This window comes from Pygoscelis adeliae, unplaced genomic scaffold, assembly GCF_000699105.1.
Source record: "Pygoscelis adeliae isolate BGI_AS28 unplaced genomic scaffold, ASM69910v1 Scaffold121, whole genome shotgun sequence".
NCBI classification, from domain to species: domain Eukaryota; kingdom Metazoa; phylum Chordata; class Aves; order Sphenisciformes; family Spheniscidae; genus Pygoscelis; species Pygoscelis adeliae.
In genome coordinates this window covers 8,139,947-8,156,261 of record NW_008824359.1, presented here as the reverse complement: position 1 = coordinate 8,156,261, position 16,315 = coordinate 8,139,947, and the positions used below count along the sequence as shown (strand labels likewise).

Sequence of the window (16,315 nt, the reverse complement as noted above, 5' to 3'; positions counted from 1 at the left end):
GGTTAGCTGGTTTGATGCTTGCTCTGTTCTTTTGGCGTATGAATGTACGAAACCCAAACTGAAACGTGATTATTCTGTTTCCATAGTCGAACTTAAGCCTAAGGCAAAAAGCGAAATAAAAAGATCAACAGGGGTAACCCAATTTAAGTTTCCTTTTGCCACTTTGGCTGCAGCTCAGTCACGTTCGGCACCGATGAGCTTGTAGTTTTTACATGCTACTTAGGGTAACCTCGTGGTATCTTTTGATTCCTTGTTGTGAGGCATGTTGCGTTTGTGGAGAGGTTGTTCTTCTTCTTCTCCTGTCCCCTGAGACCATTTTCTCTCTGTGCTTCTTCTAGGAAATCTTGTGGTTAATCTGTCCCACATGGAGCCTTTTGCCTGTCTATTTGCTCATGTCTACCCAGTTGATTGGTATAGATTCCACTAAAATTGTTGGGAAGTAGGATTGCTCACCACAAATGACTAAGATTGGTCTAAGTAGAAATAGCCACACCGTATTTTGAAAGAAAATCCACTGGATTGTAGAAAGGCTTTGAGGAAAATTAGAGGTAAATCTTATAGGACCAGCAGCATTACCTCCTTGCTTTTCCTCTGAGGATGAATATTGATTTTAAATATGCTCTAGGTTCTAACAGTCTGCTAGCCACACATCTGAGGATTTTTTCCTCGAGGTCAGGCTATAGTTCTCAGAGTAGCACCATTATTTCCTTATTCAGAGGGAAAGACGAAAGCTGATTCTTTGAACTTCTGGATTAGAGCAGACAGTGTTGACAAGATGTAATTGCTGCTTCAACTGAGAGGAAAGGTAATGCCTCTGTTGTTTCTTTAAGAAACTCTCTTGTGATCTAAAGCTAGTCATCTTAGACAAGCAATTTGCTCCTGAGTGATAAGAACCTTTCATAAGGTTCACATTGGCTTAGAAAAAAAAGAATTAAAGTCAGAAGCCACTCCTTAATCTCTTTTTATTTATACGATGCAGGCTTGCGAGAGCTGGACAAACCACTGTCCGTTTGTTCTCCTTCTTTATCTCAAGCAATGACAAAATTCCTGACCTGGGCTTCAGTTAAGGCAAACCCCATTATTTTCACTGATAGTCCATATTAAACCATGAAATCTGGAATAAATTCCATCCCTGACCTAAGATGGCCATCAGTTCCTGCCATAATATAGAAAGACCTTTTCACTTTATTATTAAGCCAATTATCTGTGACCTGTATTTTTATTCTACTAAATGTCTGATCCCTTTCTGTTAACCTACCATCAGAATTTGCCTTGAGATAATGAGTTGCTTCCCTGGACTTCAATATACCACGACAGTAGCGCATGTGATAGAGGAATTGGGCCATCATTTGCCTGGACAGTATCCTGGTGGACAGGATGACATGGCTTTAGCTACACGTTACGTGAACCTTGTACATTTTTGTCTTTTAATCTCTCTTTGTTGTATTGTGAAGCACACGAGATAGGAACCAATTTGATTTTATCAAAATTTTCATTACAGATATCCCAGATGTGTCCCCTTTTACTCCTCTGCATTCTAGGCTAAATTTAATCCCAGTCTTTTAAATCCCTTTTAATAGCTAGCCCACCCCTCTGTGCCTCATTTAGGTTTTCTTCATTTCTGGTGCCCCATTAACTGATATAATGCTGCCATACTTTTCCCTGTTATGTCTCTCTAATATATCCTAGCATCCTTTTTATTTCTTTCTACTTTTTTTTTTTTTAATTAAGATTTCTCTTGGTACTGAATTGGTGTTTCTACTGAACACTCCTCAGTTACTCATAGACTGATTTTTCTTGTTTGGTGACAGCTAATTCAGAACCCATCACTGGGCCAGATTCAGCTGGTTGTGGCACTGCATGAAATTCAACAATTCTGTTGAAGTCAGTTGAGTAAATCTGAAGTTTATGCTGGTATCAATGAAATAAAAACCTGGCCTAGTGTGATCAAGGAGCTTATTACGTGCTCACCAAAAGGCAGATCTGGCTGTCCAGTTTACTTTTGTTTAGTATTTACTTATTATGATTTAACTGAAGAATAAGATAAGTTTTCTTCCGCATTCATGCGTACATTATGAGAACAAATATGCCTACATTTATAAATTGTAAAATATATACTATATAATATTTATAAAATATAAAAGATAAAATGCTTGTGTAGCACTCAGTGCAATGGACTTTCACCCTGAGATGTCTGAGCACTCATCAGTCTAACTATTAGTTACAATTGAAGTGAATTATGTGGCCAGATCCTTCACATTTTGGGAAGCTGGGTCTTTCAATAATATTGTGAGTGATGAGACCATAAGGAATGAAAAAACCATGCCCATAATGTAACTGAAAAATAGGAATAGTGTGTTTTAACCTGTAACACCTGCTAATCTTCCTTGAATTTCATCTGCTGTCATAAAGTTCAGTCAGGCTCTCTTTGACTCTTTTTGAAGCCTGTTGGCATCAGTGGTTTGGATGATGTGAAATAGTTTGAAATGATTTGTGTGATCTTGTGTAAACACGCTCTCAAAATTTGTTTTTACAATCAATTCCTTTATCCATATCTTACCTCATGGAAATAAAGCCCAGTTTTCTATTGTCAAGACAACTTAGAAATACAAGTTTTCATATTTTAATGTTGTATTTAGAGTATTTAAAAATATTTTACTAGTGGTCAGTTACAAATATTTAAGAACTATTCATTTTTTTTTTCCTGTAAGCTGACAAACTACTCTAGTAACATCACTGTCTTACCTTATTCCCTCTCTGGATATTTTATTTCATGATGGTCTTGTCCAAACTAGCAGACATCTTAGAGTTGGCATGTATAGAAAATATTGTATAAAAAGGCTTAAGTATAAATGATGGTAAATCAAAACACCTTTAGGAAAAAAAAAGAAAGGAATACAAAGGATTGTGCTTTGAATCTCAGATATAAAAAACTAGATATGCACTAGCTAATTCTCACTAATAACATCTGATTTTATTTTGTCTTTTAAGGTAAAACTGGCCACACAGAGACTGTACGAATAGTATATCAGCCAGAAAACATCAGCTTTGAGAAACTGCTCAAGGTCTTCTGGGAGAATCATGACCCGGCACAAGGTAGAGTGATGAGTGAGCCAGTATTTAATTATCTTACTAATTACAGCTGGGATAATTAGTGTTTGAGCTGCATGGAAGAGATGAACCTTGAAATCACACTGGAGCTCAAGAATATGATTGCAGACGTTTATTGACAGAGAAAGAGAGGGAGAGAGAGAATGAGAGTACAGAAATTCACAATACCACTCCTCCTTTACAGCTGTCTGTGCTGGGAAAATTCCCACAGAGAGGCACAGTAGACAATAGAAATTTTTTTTTCAACTTTGATTATGACAATTTCTTCTGTAATGCTATCTTTTGTCTCTTAAATTAAAGCATATTTCTTCGCAGCTTCAGAGCTGGTCGTTTTATTTGTGCCGAGGACCTTTGTCCTTCGTAAAAAATTTTGTTTTTTATATTTTTCAATGGCAGCGAATATCTTTTCTGATTAGAAAAAGGGAACAAAAAGAGGTGAGAGATGGTGCGTAGGGACACCAGCAGAGCATTCTAGCTATTTATTTGCCTTCTTCGAACCTTTTGATTTAATTTATCTTTCTTGGAAGAGGCTTCGTGACGACATTACACACATCTGTGCAAACATAAATGGGAAACTGTGTTGAGAAAACATTTTACATGTTTATATAGTTTCAATAAACATCATCCTTTCTACCATTTCCCAGAAATATTACACACAGCCACTCATTTCAATATTTTAACAGCTATCATAATTATGGCACTTGTTACTACATCTGGGAACAAAAAGTGCAGATGATGATACCTTCAAAATGTGATAGCATCCTGGGAAAACAGTAACTCTGAGAAGGATCCAGGGGCTATCGCGGATAAGGGTCTTCCAGTGAGCCCAGGGCACAATGCACAGACAAAAATGGCTGTTGCAACTCCTGCCTGTATGAAAAGGGAAGCCTTAGTCAGGAGTATGAAAGCTATTTTCTGCATGCAGAGTCAGCAAAATCTCAGAACATCTAGAGCAATTTCTGTGTTGACATACCAGAAATTACACAGAGATATTGCTGGGGATTCAAAGGAGGGACAGAAAAAGGATATAGAGCCTAGAAAACTGGCCTGGTGCTATGAATAAACACGTTCAACTAGTTGCAGAGACATAAAACTATGATGGAGTAATCTTTACAGGTACTTATGTGAGGAGCAGGTATCTCACAGTGAGGTTGACAACCCAGCCACTGGTAAGCCACAAGTTCCAGTAGCTGGAAGCTGAAGTTTGAGAAGTTCCACCATGAAATGAAATAGTTTCACAGCTCGCAGTGTAATTAAATTTTGGAGTCTTTTTCCATCACCATCCTTTCGAGTCTTTAAGATGAGATCATTTATCATTTTATGAGGCGCTTGATTTAAGTCCTGAGAAGAAATTCTATGTCTGTGCGTCAAGTGTGGTGGCCTATACTGGGATTTGTTGATTTATGAGCCTCCCTTTTCAACTCCTTCCTTTACAGTTGTGTTCAGAGCAATTTGTCTGCACCACCCTTGAAATACTCGCAGCTCTGCATTAAGACAATTGCCATCTTCAAACCATGTTCAGGGCCTTTGTGGTTTGCTCGTAGGGGTCGGGAATGAGGTTTTCTCCCTATCCTCCCAGTGGTTGTTTTTAGGTCTTTTTGTGTTCTTTTTTTCATTGGATTGTCAGAGATTGGCCATCACCAGAGGCTGGCTTCTTTGTAACGGGCTGGTTGTTTTGATATAGCAGAGAATCCTATTTCTAGATAATTGATTCATGTGCCTTGCTCACATGTTGGGATTCATCCTGATTGCCAGAGCTGGGAACCAATGGCCAGAACTATAAGGTTCTTCACCTTCCAGAGAAGCATGAGGAACGGATTTCTGCTGAAATAATCTGGGCAACTACCACCTAATCAGTCGTCTGCCATGTCTGTAGTCTTGGCTTTGACAGCGTATGGTTGGGCTCTGCCTGTGGCACACATACAATAGGTCAATCTCTGAAGGACTTCAGTGCTTTAGGCTGACTGAAGTTCATGTGCTGGACAGAATGGTTATGTGGATGAAGTTTAGTAGTTGTGATAAACAGGTCAGATCAGATGAATTTATGATTCCTTCTGGCTTTAAAACAAAATAAGATGATGGCATTATGTCCGTCGTGGTTTAACCTGGCAGGCAGCTAAGCACCACACAGCCGTTCGCTCACTCCCCCTCCCCCCAGCCAGTGGGATGGGGGAGAGAATCAGGGAAAAAAAAAAGTAAGATTCATGGGTTGAGAAAAAGACAGTTTAATAGGACAGCAAAGGAAGGGAAAATAATAATACTACTAATAAAAAAAAACAACAACAACAACGTCAACAATAAAAGAATATACAAAATAAGTGATGCACAGTGCAATTGCTCACCACCCACCGACCGATGCCCAGCCAGTCCCCGAGCAGCGATCACCACCCCCCGGCCAACTCCCCCCAGTTTCTGTACTGAGCATGACGTCCCATGGTATGGAATGTCCCTTTGGCCAGTTGGGGTCAGCTGTCCTGGCTGTGCCCCCTCCCAGCTTCTTGTGCCCCTCCAGCCTGCTCAGTCGGTAGAGCACGGGAAGCTGAAAAGTCCTTGACTAGTGTAAGCACTGCTCAGCAACAACTAAAACATGGGTGTGTTATCAACATTATTCTCATCCTAAATCCAAACCACAGCACTGTACCAGCTACTAGGAAGAAAATTAACTCTATCCCAGCCGAAACCAGGACAATGTCTTTATATTCACCTTGCATTCTCACATAACAGAGGTTCAAAATAGTTCCAGTCTGTGCTTTCAGGAGAAGGTTGGATGCTGGCAGATGTATAATTCACTCTTTGATTTCTGGCAACTGGGGAAACATCACCTAATTAGCCCGGGCACAGAGCCACGCTAATGTGGCTGTATTCCTTCTGGGATGTGAGCTAATATCGCTGCATGACACTGTGCTGTGTAGATACCCAAGTCATCCACAACTACCTCAGGCATCTATGTGGCACTGCAGTGCTTGGTGTAAACATACCTAAGCCTTTATCTAAGCTTGGCTTAGTAGAATTTCCAAATGGTTCTTCTGTAATAATTTGTCAAAAGTGAGAGCATCACTTTATCCGCAGAGAAGATGGCAGTCTTCTCTGAAGACTTTGCATACCCCAGACTTGGACAGCTTGCTTTACCTATGTATTTTTACGGCTGCTTAATGCTAATCTCTGTTCAAGAACTTTGCAAAGGTCATCACATCTCTACCACCTTTCTTCATTTGAGGAAATCAAGGAAACCACAGGGTACCAGTTTCACATTTCTTTGTTTCATAAGATAGGGATGGTATGCTTATATACCCTTTCAAGTTTGAGCTGTTAGCAGTAGAAGATCTTTAAGGTGTAATTTTTTCTTTGCCTTGATTTGTATCTACTCCCTGCTTTTAGCTTGCTATGGGAAATGTGGTTTTATGTAAAGATACTGAAAGTGAGAGTTATCTCGCTGACCTATGATGTTTTTCTCCTTTCCTGAGGTTCAGCTGTGTGCACACAGTAAGTCTTACTTAGCCAGCCTTACGGGAATGCAGTACTTGGTCTGTCAAAGAGAATTTTTTTACTATGTGGATAAATTAGGAAGATTTCTTATTCATGAAATTCAGGACACTCTTTGGATGAATCCAGTGTCTCATGTAGCCAGCGAATGCTGGACTTCTTGAGAATAGCGCTTACTCAAAAGTAGAAAAGCTTTGTCTGTGGCACTGTCTTATCTTTTTTCCAGAAGTTGGGTTAACGCCATTTAAGCCCTCCTACCCCCAGCATAGACAATGGACTTGTCTAATTGTTCCAATGTCATTAAACCTCAAATATGTACATTCTGTTGCAGTTAAAGACCTTTCAAATATCAATCTAGATGGTACCGAGTTGCTAAAGAGTACAGACTGGCAGTCCTATCATTCATTATTGTTTGAACATATTAATATTCAAAAGTTCCTGCTTTCCAAACAGTTGGACCTCCTGCCTTCAAGATGAGACCGACATCTCACTGGGATTCGAATTTTCTCTGGGAGGCAGCCTGGGTCTTGTTTCGTGAAGCTCTTGAGTCTGAGTATTATACAGAAATCTATTGAAAAGCAAGAACCTTTGATCAAGTCAAACAGTCTATGAGTTGAAAGAGATTCTCCCAGATGAGCATCTCCTAAGTGTGGGGCCCTGATAAAGTCCTCCTTGACTATTAATTTAGGCTCTATTTTATAATTCATTACATTTGGGATATTGAAAAAGCAACAAACAAACCCCCAACTTCTGCCAAGTGACATATGGTTGTCATCTCTGTTCAGCTTCTAATGCACAGATCAGCATTCCTTCTCTCCTAGGAATGATCTTATCTATAAGAGGATTGCTGCGTACAGCTCTGTAAGTGCTTGAGGTGGTTGCTTCTTTGTCACTGATACAGAAAAAGAGAATGGAACTGATATGCTGAAAATATGGCAAACGAATCTTATGGCTATTCACTTTGTACACAATTCTATTTTTCTGAAGTTTATAGAGGTGTAGGGCAGATTCTGCATTGCCCTGTTTTTGCGCTATGAGGCCATCCTCAGAGCCTTCCAGATTTTTAAGACATCAGCCTGACCGTCTCCTCAAAATTCCACCCTGACGATGGTTCTGCTGGCACCTCCATGCTGTGTGTCTGGAGGGATGTGGACTTTCAGACCATCGGTTTGTCTGTGTTGTGCCTCAGCCTGTAGTTTCGCGATTGCTGTAAGCTAATCTTTGACTTAACTGTTAGGGAAAAGGGCAATTTTCTTCTCTCTCCCTGGCCTGTCTGCAGGATATAACCTCTTTCTTTGTGTTGACACTGGCAATCACAAAGTTCTCTGATCAAGCTGAAAATTAACCCTGCATGAATTGAAGTGAAATGTAATTTGCAGCCAGGATTTAAATTGCCAGGAGCATGACTGCTAGTGGGACCACCCTTCTGGCGTTAGCACTGACCTACGGTATGTGAGCCAATTGCAAAACCCAGCTGTGCTTATGTTCAGGGAGGAAGATGTCATATTTTATCTGATAAGAAAGTTTGGCCACTCTTTGTGGGGTGTCAGAAACTATTTCTGCAAACCTTTGGAAGAATCTGATACAGAAGAATCTGTTTGTCATGGTGCAAATGTGATTCCTGTAGAGCATATTACTGTTCATAAGTCTCCTGACCCTGTGTGTGGCTGAAGTCCTACACGTGTCAGAGATTTCAGCCCAGTCCGGGGCAACTTTAAAGAAACGCTCCTTGTTGCTTTCAATGGCTGTACAGAAGACAAGCAGAAGAGAAAACAAATACTATTTATTTCTCTTTAAAACATGTTCGGGGCAAATGAAAAATCCACTCGCCTGCTTTAGCTCTTTTCTCTCTTGAACACGATCCAAAACGGTTGCTTATTTTGGTAGTTCTGCTCCCCATGTTTGTCAAGAGTACCTGATCCTTCCCAGCCCACAAGAAATAACTCAGGTACAACTACAGTTCTCTGGGGTGAGCCCCTGCTGTACACAAATCCCATCCTTTTTCATTGCTTTTTCTGGCTCTCTGGATGTTTGAATTAGTGGAAGGAGCTGAGGGGAAGCCAGGACTCCATCGTTCTGGCCGCCCTCTGACAGTGGGGTGAAGGGTAAAGGCACCCACGGCCACCGCTGCCCAGGAGCTTCTGGAAATTTTCTTCTAGCCTTATTGATTCTTTGAGTGTGAATAGACAAAGGACCAAAGTTACTGGTAAGTAATCTCATTCCTCCTTTCTGTCATGAAGAAGTCCTTATCTTGCCTGTGTTTGTACAGGAAATGAAAGCAGAACTGATATTTTTCCAGCAGTTGAGGACCATCTGTACTACAACGAACTCATCACCTGCCAGATTCATTCAGAACATCTCTTAGTCCATATGTCTTGTGTATCCACGATAAAGAAGAGATGTATGAGCCCTTTCTTCTCCCTGTGACCTTCCAAACAGTTTGGCATTTAGCCTTAGTGCTGATACATGAATTCTCCAGATTAATATCTGGTTTTGATTGCGCTGACCCATTTTAGTTGCAGAGGGTATATTTATTTCTCACCAGTTTTGAAGGACTGTACTTTTTTTAGACATTGCATAAGGAATCTATCATCTGCAAATAATTAAAATTAGACACTAGAAATGACATTGTATTGCTAATGAGCAGATGTGTCTACTTATACCAGTGGAAGAACAGCTGTACACATAAAAAACGCTACAGCGACCCTAAACCGGCATTATGTATTCTGCTACAGGCCTGTAACTTCATTTAGAGATTAAAGGGAAAAAAGTAATCTCTCCATGTAAAATATAACCATTTTTGATTTTTTTTCTTCACATTTCTGTAACTCTCTTCCCTTTATAATTTGAATGAAATTTGCAAGTCTCAGATTAAAGGACAAAGCACCTTTGTCCTGTATTTCAAATGTTATTAAGAGCCCTGATGGTTTCAGTATTATTACAAGGTGTAACAAAAAAACCAATAGAAATACAAAATCTGTTGTCCCCAGACATATTAAATATATTCAAAATAGAATTACCGACCCCTCAGGGAGCCATTCTTGGTCCAATACTCTTCAATATTTTCATTAATGACTTGGAGGATATAGTGGAGAGGATGCTCATTAAATCTGTGGTAAAGACATTGCTAGGAGGCTCTTGGAGGAAACAAATAAAACATAGCTCTGTGTTGATAAATTAAAAAAAGCCATGGAAATCGATATGCTGAGACTCAATAAAGATAAATGTATATTGGTTCATGCAGGACTGAAGACTCGACGATAGACAGATGCACTATATGTGAGTTGTTTGATAGGAGACAGTGTCTTCCATTGCCTTCAGGTTCTTCTAATTCCCGCTCTCGCCAATGAAATCTCAGTGATGGGACTTTTAGTTGACTGATGTCTAGCCATCCCACCAGCAACCAATTTAGTGGTCCCTTGCCCATAATCACCTCATAAATACCTGCAGTCTATACTTTTTGCAAAGTAGCAAAGAGAGTCTTTGCCGGTGGTGCTAACCAATATTGCCTTTTGAGAATGCAACTTCATTTCTTTCATGAACTGAAATGCCTAATGTTATGTTGTTCCCGTTCTTTGTCCTTTCTCTAGAACTAAATATGCATTAAAAATAAATACATATTATTAGGCTGTTTTGCATCCCCAGGAATTTTAGCTGTCATGACCTAATTTGCATATTAGGCTCTTTTTATCCATATAAATTAGAATAGACTTTTTCTGACCTATATTTCCAGTTTAGGAGATGTTGTTTTTCCATATCACAGTGAGAAGCTGAGATTTGACTCTGCATCTTTTTTAATGAAGGGGATTATTCGCCAGTGCAGTGGTTGCTGAGAGGGCTGAATAATTTGCATTATGAAGTGAGTGGTGCTGAATCAATTCTGGCTCAAGGGCAAAAGTCCTTCTGGGCTCTGATTTCTTCTTACCTTTAAACTACTTTTAGCTTATTTATTTTATATGTGACAATGATGTGTTAAGCAGTTTTCCAGAACTACTAAAAATTAACTTCATCTTTCAGTATTGCTACAGTCCGTAATAAAATGGTTCCCTGAAGATGAGAAAAGCCATGGCATCAGTCTTTTCTGCCATTGAAGATGACACTGTGACTCTTATGCTGTGGGAAACATGAACCCAGCAGTAACCTGAAGGGATTCCTTTTGTTCATAATGCCGGTATCTGCTAAGAACAACTTTGGAAAGTGCTTTTATTGTCTTACGGTCATCCTTGGGATCACTCCTGGGTTATTTTGTGATTATAGCATAGCTGTGTTTGTAATTGAGGAGAGGAAGAGGAAGGGGTAAGGAAGGGAATCTTCATTTTATTCAGGCTTGTTGATTTTTAACTTTTGAAGGAAAATCTGGACTTCTCAATGCTTAGGACTGTCTTCGGTAGCTTTCAAATATCCATGAAGTCCAAATATCCATGGGTATGCGGTGTGAACAACAGCAGCTGGATTTGCATGTGTATTTATAGAATTAGAAAAGAGCAACCTCAGAAGGTCTTTTTCTGCAGACTTTTTTGATGGACTGTTCCTAATCTTTATACAAGGGAAGCAATAGACAAAGTCAGAACAAAGTAATACCAAATATTCTTTTCTTTTTCGAATAACCCACTAGTGAATCTACTGTACTTGGGTCTAGAAATCTGAGGCACTGAAGCATGGCATCATTAATCATAGTTTATGGTGATTATTAGCAGGCTTTTAATCTTTGTTTTCATGTATAATTAGGTACAAGAGGTCAATGCCGACTCTATTCTAAACAACAATATTTTCAGTGAATGACTGTTTTTCTCTGCCTGCAATTTTCTCTTGCATATTTATAAGAGCATACTTTCTGTGTTCTGAGAGAGCAGTGTCCCATGAGTTTATCTGCTGATAAAAGCAAATGACAACATTGTTATTTTTATTATCGCTAATTATTTTTACTACTATTGCAATAACACCTGGTGGATCATAGCAGGTTTAGATTCATAGTGTTAACACATGCCTAAATTTAGGCAAGACATTAGTGAGCAACAGATAAATGAAGAGAGAGGAGAAGGCACATGATGAAAACAATAGCAAATTTGTGTGATTCCATAGCTGAGCTCTGTGTAGTACCTGATCTGAATTGCTCTATTTCTTAATTATACTTTATCACATGATCAGTAGTTGTCCAGCTTATTGTAAGCATCGCAACACAGCTAGTCCATGAAGAAAAGAGGCAATGAGGGTCCAATTCAGATGCCTAAACAGAAATGTCCTTCGCCACGCCAGATCCTCTTGGACATTCTGCCTGTCTTCCAGTTGGGGCTCCCTTATAGTATGTCACGTCCTCCAGTCTCTTCTAGACATCTCTGCTCTATGCATTTATTTGGTTTTGAAGACTATCAAGATCTTCGGTCAGATTTGTCTGACCAGCATATACACGTCAGGTAGGATAAAGACTGAGATAAAGTCACCTAAATTTAGATGTTTCCATGGGCATGGAGTGTCTCAGCTCCCACGATTTTCAGTGGAGATCTAGTCAACACAATTGACTCGCCCCAAATTAGGCACCTATGTTTGGTCAGCTTTTGGTTGCCTAAACCTGAAAGTTTAGTTCCAGCTGCACCGATAAATACTGTTTAAAGATTCCACTCCCGTCCTAAGTTCACCCAGCCCTGAGGCAGATTTTTAAGAGGAGGCACCTCTGAAAGGGCCTAATGTCTGTTTATGACAGAAAAAGTCTAAAAACTTGTCTAAACCTAATCATTTAACTTTTGATTAAAGTTAAGTAAAAGCCAGTCCCCTGCAGTAAGTTTAATGCCATTAAGGATGACTTATGTATATATTCACCATTCTATTTGCCTGTTCTATGCACTACTGGTAAAGATGTATTTTCAATTAATAATTAGAAATGGATTAAAATTCCTATCTGCCGGTGACGCTTGATACTTGAGCTTTGTGACACTCGTCAAAAACTAACCTATGTTTTTTTGTGGGCTCAAGTAGATCATGCACTTCCTTCAAAGGTCAAAGAGCATTCCAAAATGCATGTAAGCAATGTTATATCTGAATGAATCAATAAATAACAAAGCATACAGGGAACTGTTCTTTCAGACCAAGTCTTCATTCAGACTTTCTAGTTTTGTAAAATATTTTAACTATCTTGAGAAGCAATGTGATGCATTTTATAACTATTGAATAATAATGCTAATAAAAAGCAAAGAGAATTGGTCAGAGATAGAGCCTACTTTTCAGTAGAGAATCATTCTTCCGGAAAGCCATGTGGGTTTTTTTTTTTCTTTAATTCTTTGTAGACTAAATAGTTATTCTCTCATTAGGATTTATAATTGGATGTTAACCATGTCATCAGCCCTTCGTAGAGTCCATCCCCTGTAGCACAGGAGGGCTGCACGTACCAATTCCTATCCCTGATTCGGGTCAGGCCCAGTTTCTCCTGGATTTCATGGGGTTTCATGGCATCAGGCAGGTCCTGCTTGTTGGCGAAGACGAGGATGATGGCATCCTGCATGTCCCTGTCATCGATAATGCGGTGGAGCTCCTGGCGGGCCTCGTGGATGCGGTCGCAATCGGCGCAGTCCACCACAAAGATCAACCCTTGCGTGCCCGTGTAGTAGTGCCTCCAGAGGGGACGGATCTTGTCCTGGCCCCCGACATCCCACACGTTGAACTTGACGTTTTTGTAAGTAACCGTCTCCATGTTGAAGCCCACGGTGGGGATGGTGGTGACATATATAGGGGCGGTGTACTACTACCTCTTCTTGAGGACAGCCTGTCGTTTCCACTAATGGACAAAAGGGAGACCTGATAACTCTTCATGACTCAAATCTGATAATGTTGGAGGCCTGCATAAAGTCCCTGGTATACCATATGGGAATGTCTCTGTGAACAACTAAGGGGAAAGCAACAGTTATTGACCTACATGAAATACATGTGATATATGTGCTTCTCCTTCACTGAAAAAAAAACGCTAGCATATGGACAACAGAAGATAAACGTTGGAAGCAGAAAAAAATGGTGGGCATTTTGCTGGATTGAACTTAAAACCTACCACTGCAGAGTTATGCATTCTGAAAGTTGCCCCTGTATTTCATATTGGATATAAAGCTGACTGCCAAAACTGTAGAGACCAATGCCCAGGAAATGGGTTTGGTGAATGCAGAGGGGCAGGAGAGATTTATTCCAGGTGGGAGAAGGAGGACGTGAAGAATCTCCTGAGAGGGTTTCTCTTGTCAGCTTGTAGTTCTTGGATCACTTTTCCCAGCAGATGCTAGGGTGGGCCGTACTAATTTAGTATGGTGTGATGATGGTATGTGAATCACAGAATGGTTTGGGTTGGAAGGGGCCTTCAAAGATCGTCCAGTCCAAGCCCTCTGCCCTGGGCAGGGACATCTTTCACTGGATGAGGTTGCTCAAAGCCCCATCCAAACTGACCTTGAACACTTCCAGGGATGGGGCATCTACAACTACCCTGGGCAACCTGTTCCAGTGCCTCACCACCCTCTTGTAAAGAATTTCTTCCTTATGTCCAATATAGAATAGAATAGAATAGAATAGAATAGAATAGAATAGAATAGAATAGAATAGAATAGAATAGAATAGAATAGAATAGAATAGAATAGAATAGAATAGAATAGAATAGAATAGAATAGAATAGAATAGAATAGAATAGAATAGAATAGAATAGAATAGAATAGAATATCAGTTGGAAGGGACCTACAATGACCATCTAGTCCAACTGCCTGACCACTTCAGGACCGACCAAAAGTTAAAGCATGTTATTAAGGGCATTGTCCAATGGGGTCATATTGTGATGGCTTTTGGTATTGCAATGCTGTTAAACCTTTTGGATAGGGTGTCATTAGGGTCTACAGATAGTGATGATGGACTACTCTTTATCTCTGTCACTGTATCAACTGCACTCCTCCCCAGTGAGTTGGGATGGGAAATTGTGTAAGAGATGAGGAAGCTGTAGAAGGCCTGGCAGGGAAATTGATATCGTTACAGGGTGGTGCTGAGACTATTTCCATTTAGCTCAATCCCATGGGACCTCTTTTCTTGGCTGTTCCTCCCCTCATCTCACAAACCCATTTGCACGCCTTCTGCATCTTAGTTCTCCTCTGGTATTTTGCTGGAAGAGAGGAGGAAGGCCTTCCTCCTCACATCTGCACCAAAAGGCAGTGCAGGTAGAATCATAGAATCATTAAGGTTGGAAGAGACCTCTAAGATCATCGAGTCCAAATGTATCACTGCTTCAGCTCTGGGGAGAAGGCAGAGGTGTCATGTACCTGGTTGGCATAGGTCAGAGTCAAGCCTGGCCACACTGGGAAACATTGTGAACTTTGAGACATGACTGCTGTGGCAGGTGCCACAAAATCAAAGATTTATAAAGCTGCTCTTTTTCACTGTTATTTTGGTTTTGTTGTAGCAGCATGTTGGCCATCGGTGGTGGGAACAGGCAAGATTTCTTGTTGCAGCAAATTGGTGGCAGCAGCTCATCCCATTCCCACAAAATGTCCTTGCTAAAAGAGTGATGGAGCGTGTTCTCCTGTGTCTCCATCAGTGTTTCTGGGTATGTTATGGCATTAATGAAGAATCTGTTGTCTGAAAAACTCTCTACTTAAAGAGCTATTGTTATTTCATACAGTGAGTGTTGTATTGACTGTTATCAACAAGCTCATTTACACCAGCACTGGAAATCTTAAACAAGTACGAATTTGTAATCTCTTTGTCCTTGGTGATACTCAAAACTGGACTGGACAAGGCCCTGGACAACCTGCCCTAGCTGACACTACCTTGAGCAGGGGTATTGGACCAGAGACCTCCACAAGTCCCTTCCAACCTCAGCAAATCTGTGATTCTGTTTTAGCTTCAAAGCTATGCCAGAAAACCTGTAATCTGGTGGTTTGATGAAGGTTAAAGACCAGACGTCTTTGCAGCTGACGTAAATTATTAAAAACATTGCTGTAGGCATGATGTTCTAAGTGTATGTGCAAGTTGGAATGTGGCTAGTATTTGCTGTCTTGATCCCAAAGCAAATGAGGAAGACCAAAACTATAGTTTCCTCCTTGACACTGAAAACCATGTTTATTGAAAGCTTTGTAAACCTCTTGGTCTATTGACAGTATAAAAGTTTTCTTTAATATGTACAAGCTCATTAATGTATCCTAACCTTCCGAAGAAACTTTTATATTTCATTTATCCTTCCTGCACTCCAGCACCTTGAAAATCATCAAGAACTCTCAATCCCCAGCACTGTAACTAACTTCTTTTCTATTAACATTTTTCTCCTTTAATCATTTGCTATAAAGAGTTTTACTTTCCCTTGGCAACTTTTAAGCCGTATAGATATAATCATTACAGTGATTGATGACATCAAGCCAGGGTGACATGGTGCAATTGATTTTTACTAAATAATTATATGATGAGCTGGAAGAAGGAGTTTTATTAGTCTTAACTCAGCAAGGATTGATTGGGGAAAAGAAAATGACCAATCAGTATATCAGGTTTCTGCGGTTATAAGAAAATAAGTGACAGCTGCGGAAAAGTCTATACATCACAGAAAAAATTACGACAAAAATAAGAGCTATGAACTGCTCTTTAAAATTTCACTGGGTGGCCCAGAAGAGTCTGGCAGACCTTAGCCAGTTATCTCCATTATGCTTGGGATCCTCTGAGAATAGCAAGGGTGACGAATGATGCCATTACATTTTTTTATTATTTTTAAACAGAGGGA

At 40.0% G+C, this 16,315-nt stretch overlaps 2 protein-coding genes across 2 annotated transcripts in view; one reads left to right on the top strand and one right to left on the bottom strand.

The window, feature by feature from the left end:
* Positions 1–16,315, top strand: part of MSRA (methionine sulfoxide reductase A) — a 153,509-nt gene that overhangs the window by 34,113 nt on the left and 103,081 nt on the right. The window contains exon 2 of the mRNA XM_009319712.1: positions 2,992–3,096. Within this exon, the coding sequence (XP_009317987.1) occupies positions 2,992–3,096 (105 nt within the window). The remainder of the gene's footprint in view (positions 1–2,991; positions 3,097–16,315) is intronic.
* Positions 12,852–13,303, bottom strand: LOC103913236 (ADP-ribosylation factor 6-like). Its single transcript, XM_009319711.1, has one exon. The coding sequence runs from the start codon at positions 13,277–13,279 to the stop codon at positions 12,896–12,898; it is 384 nt and encodes a 127-aa protein (XP_009317986.1). The 5' UTR covers positions 13,280–13,303; the 3' UTR covers positions 12,852–12,895.

Bases quoted from the DNA above. Each gene is read 5' to 3' on its own strand.
- LOC103913236 (XM_009319711.1), bottom strand. From the start codon at position 13,279: ATGGAGACGGTTACTTACAAAAACGTCAAGTTCAACGTGTGGGATGTC.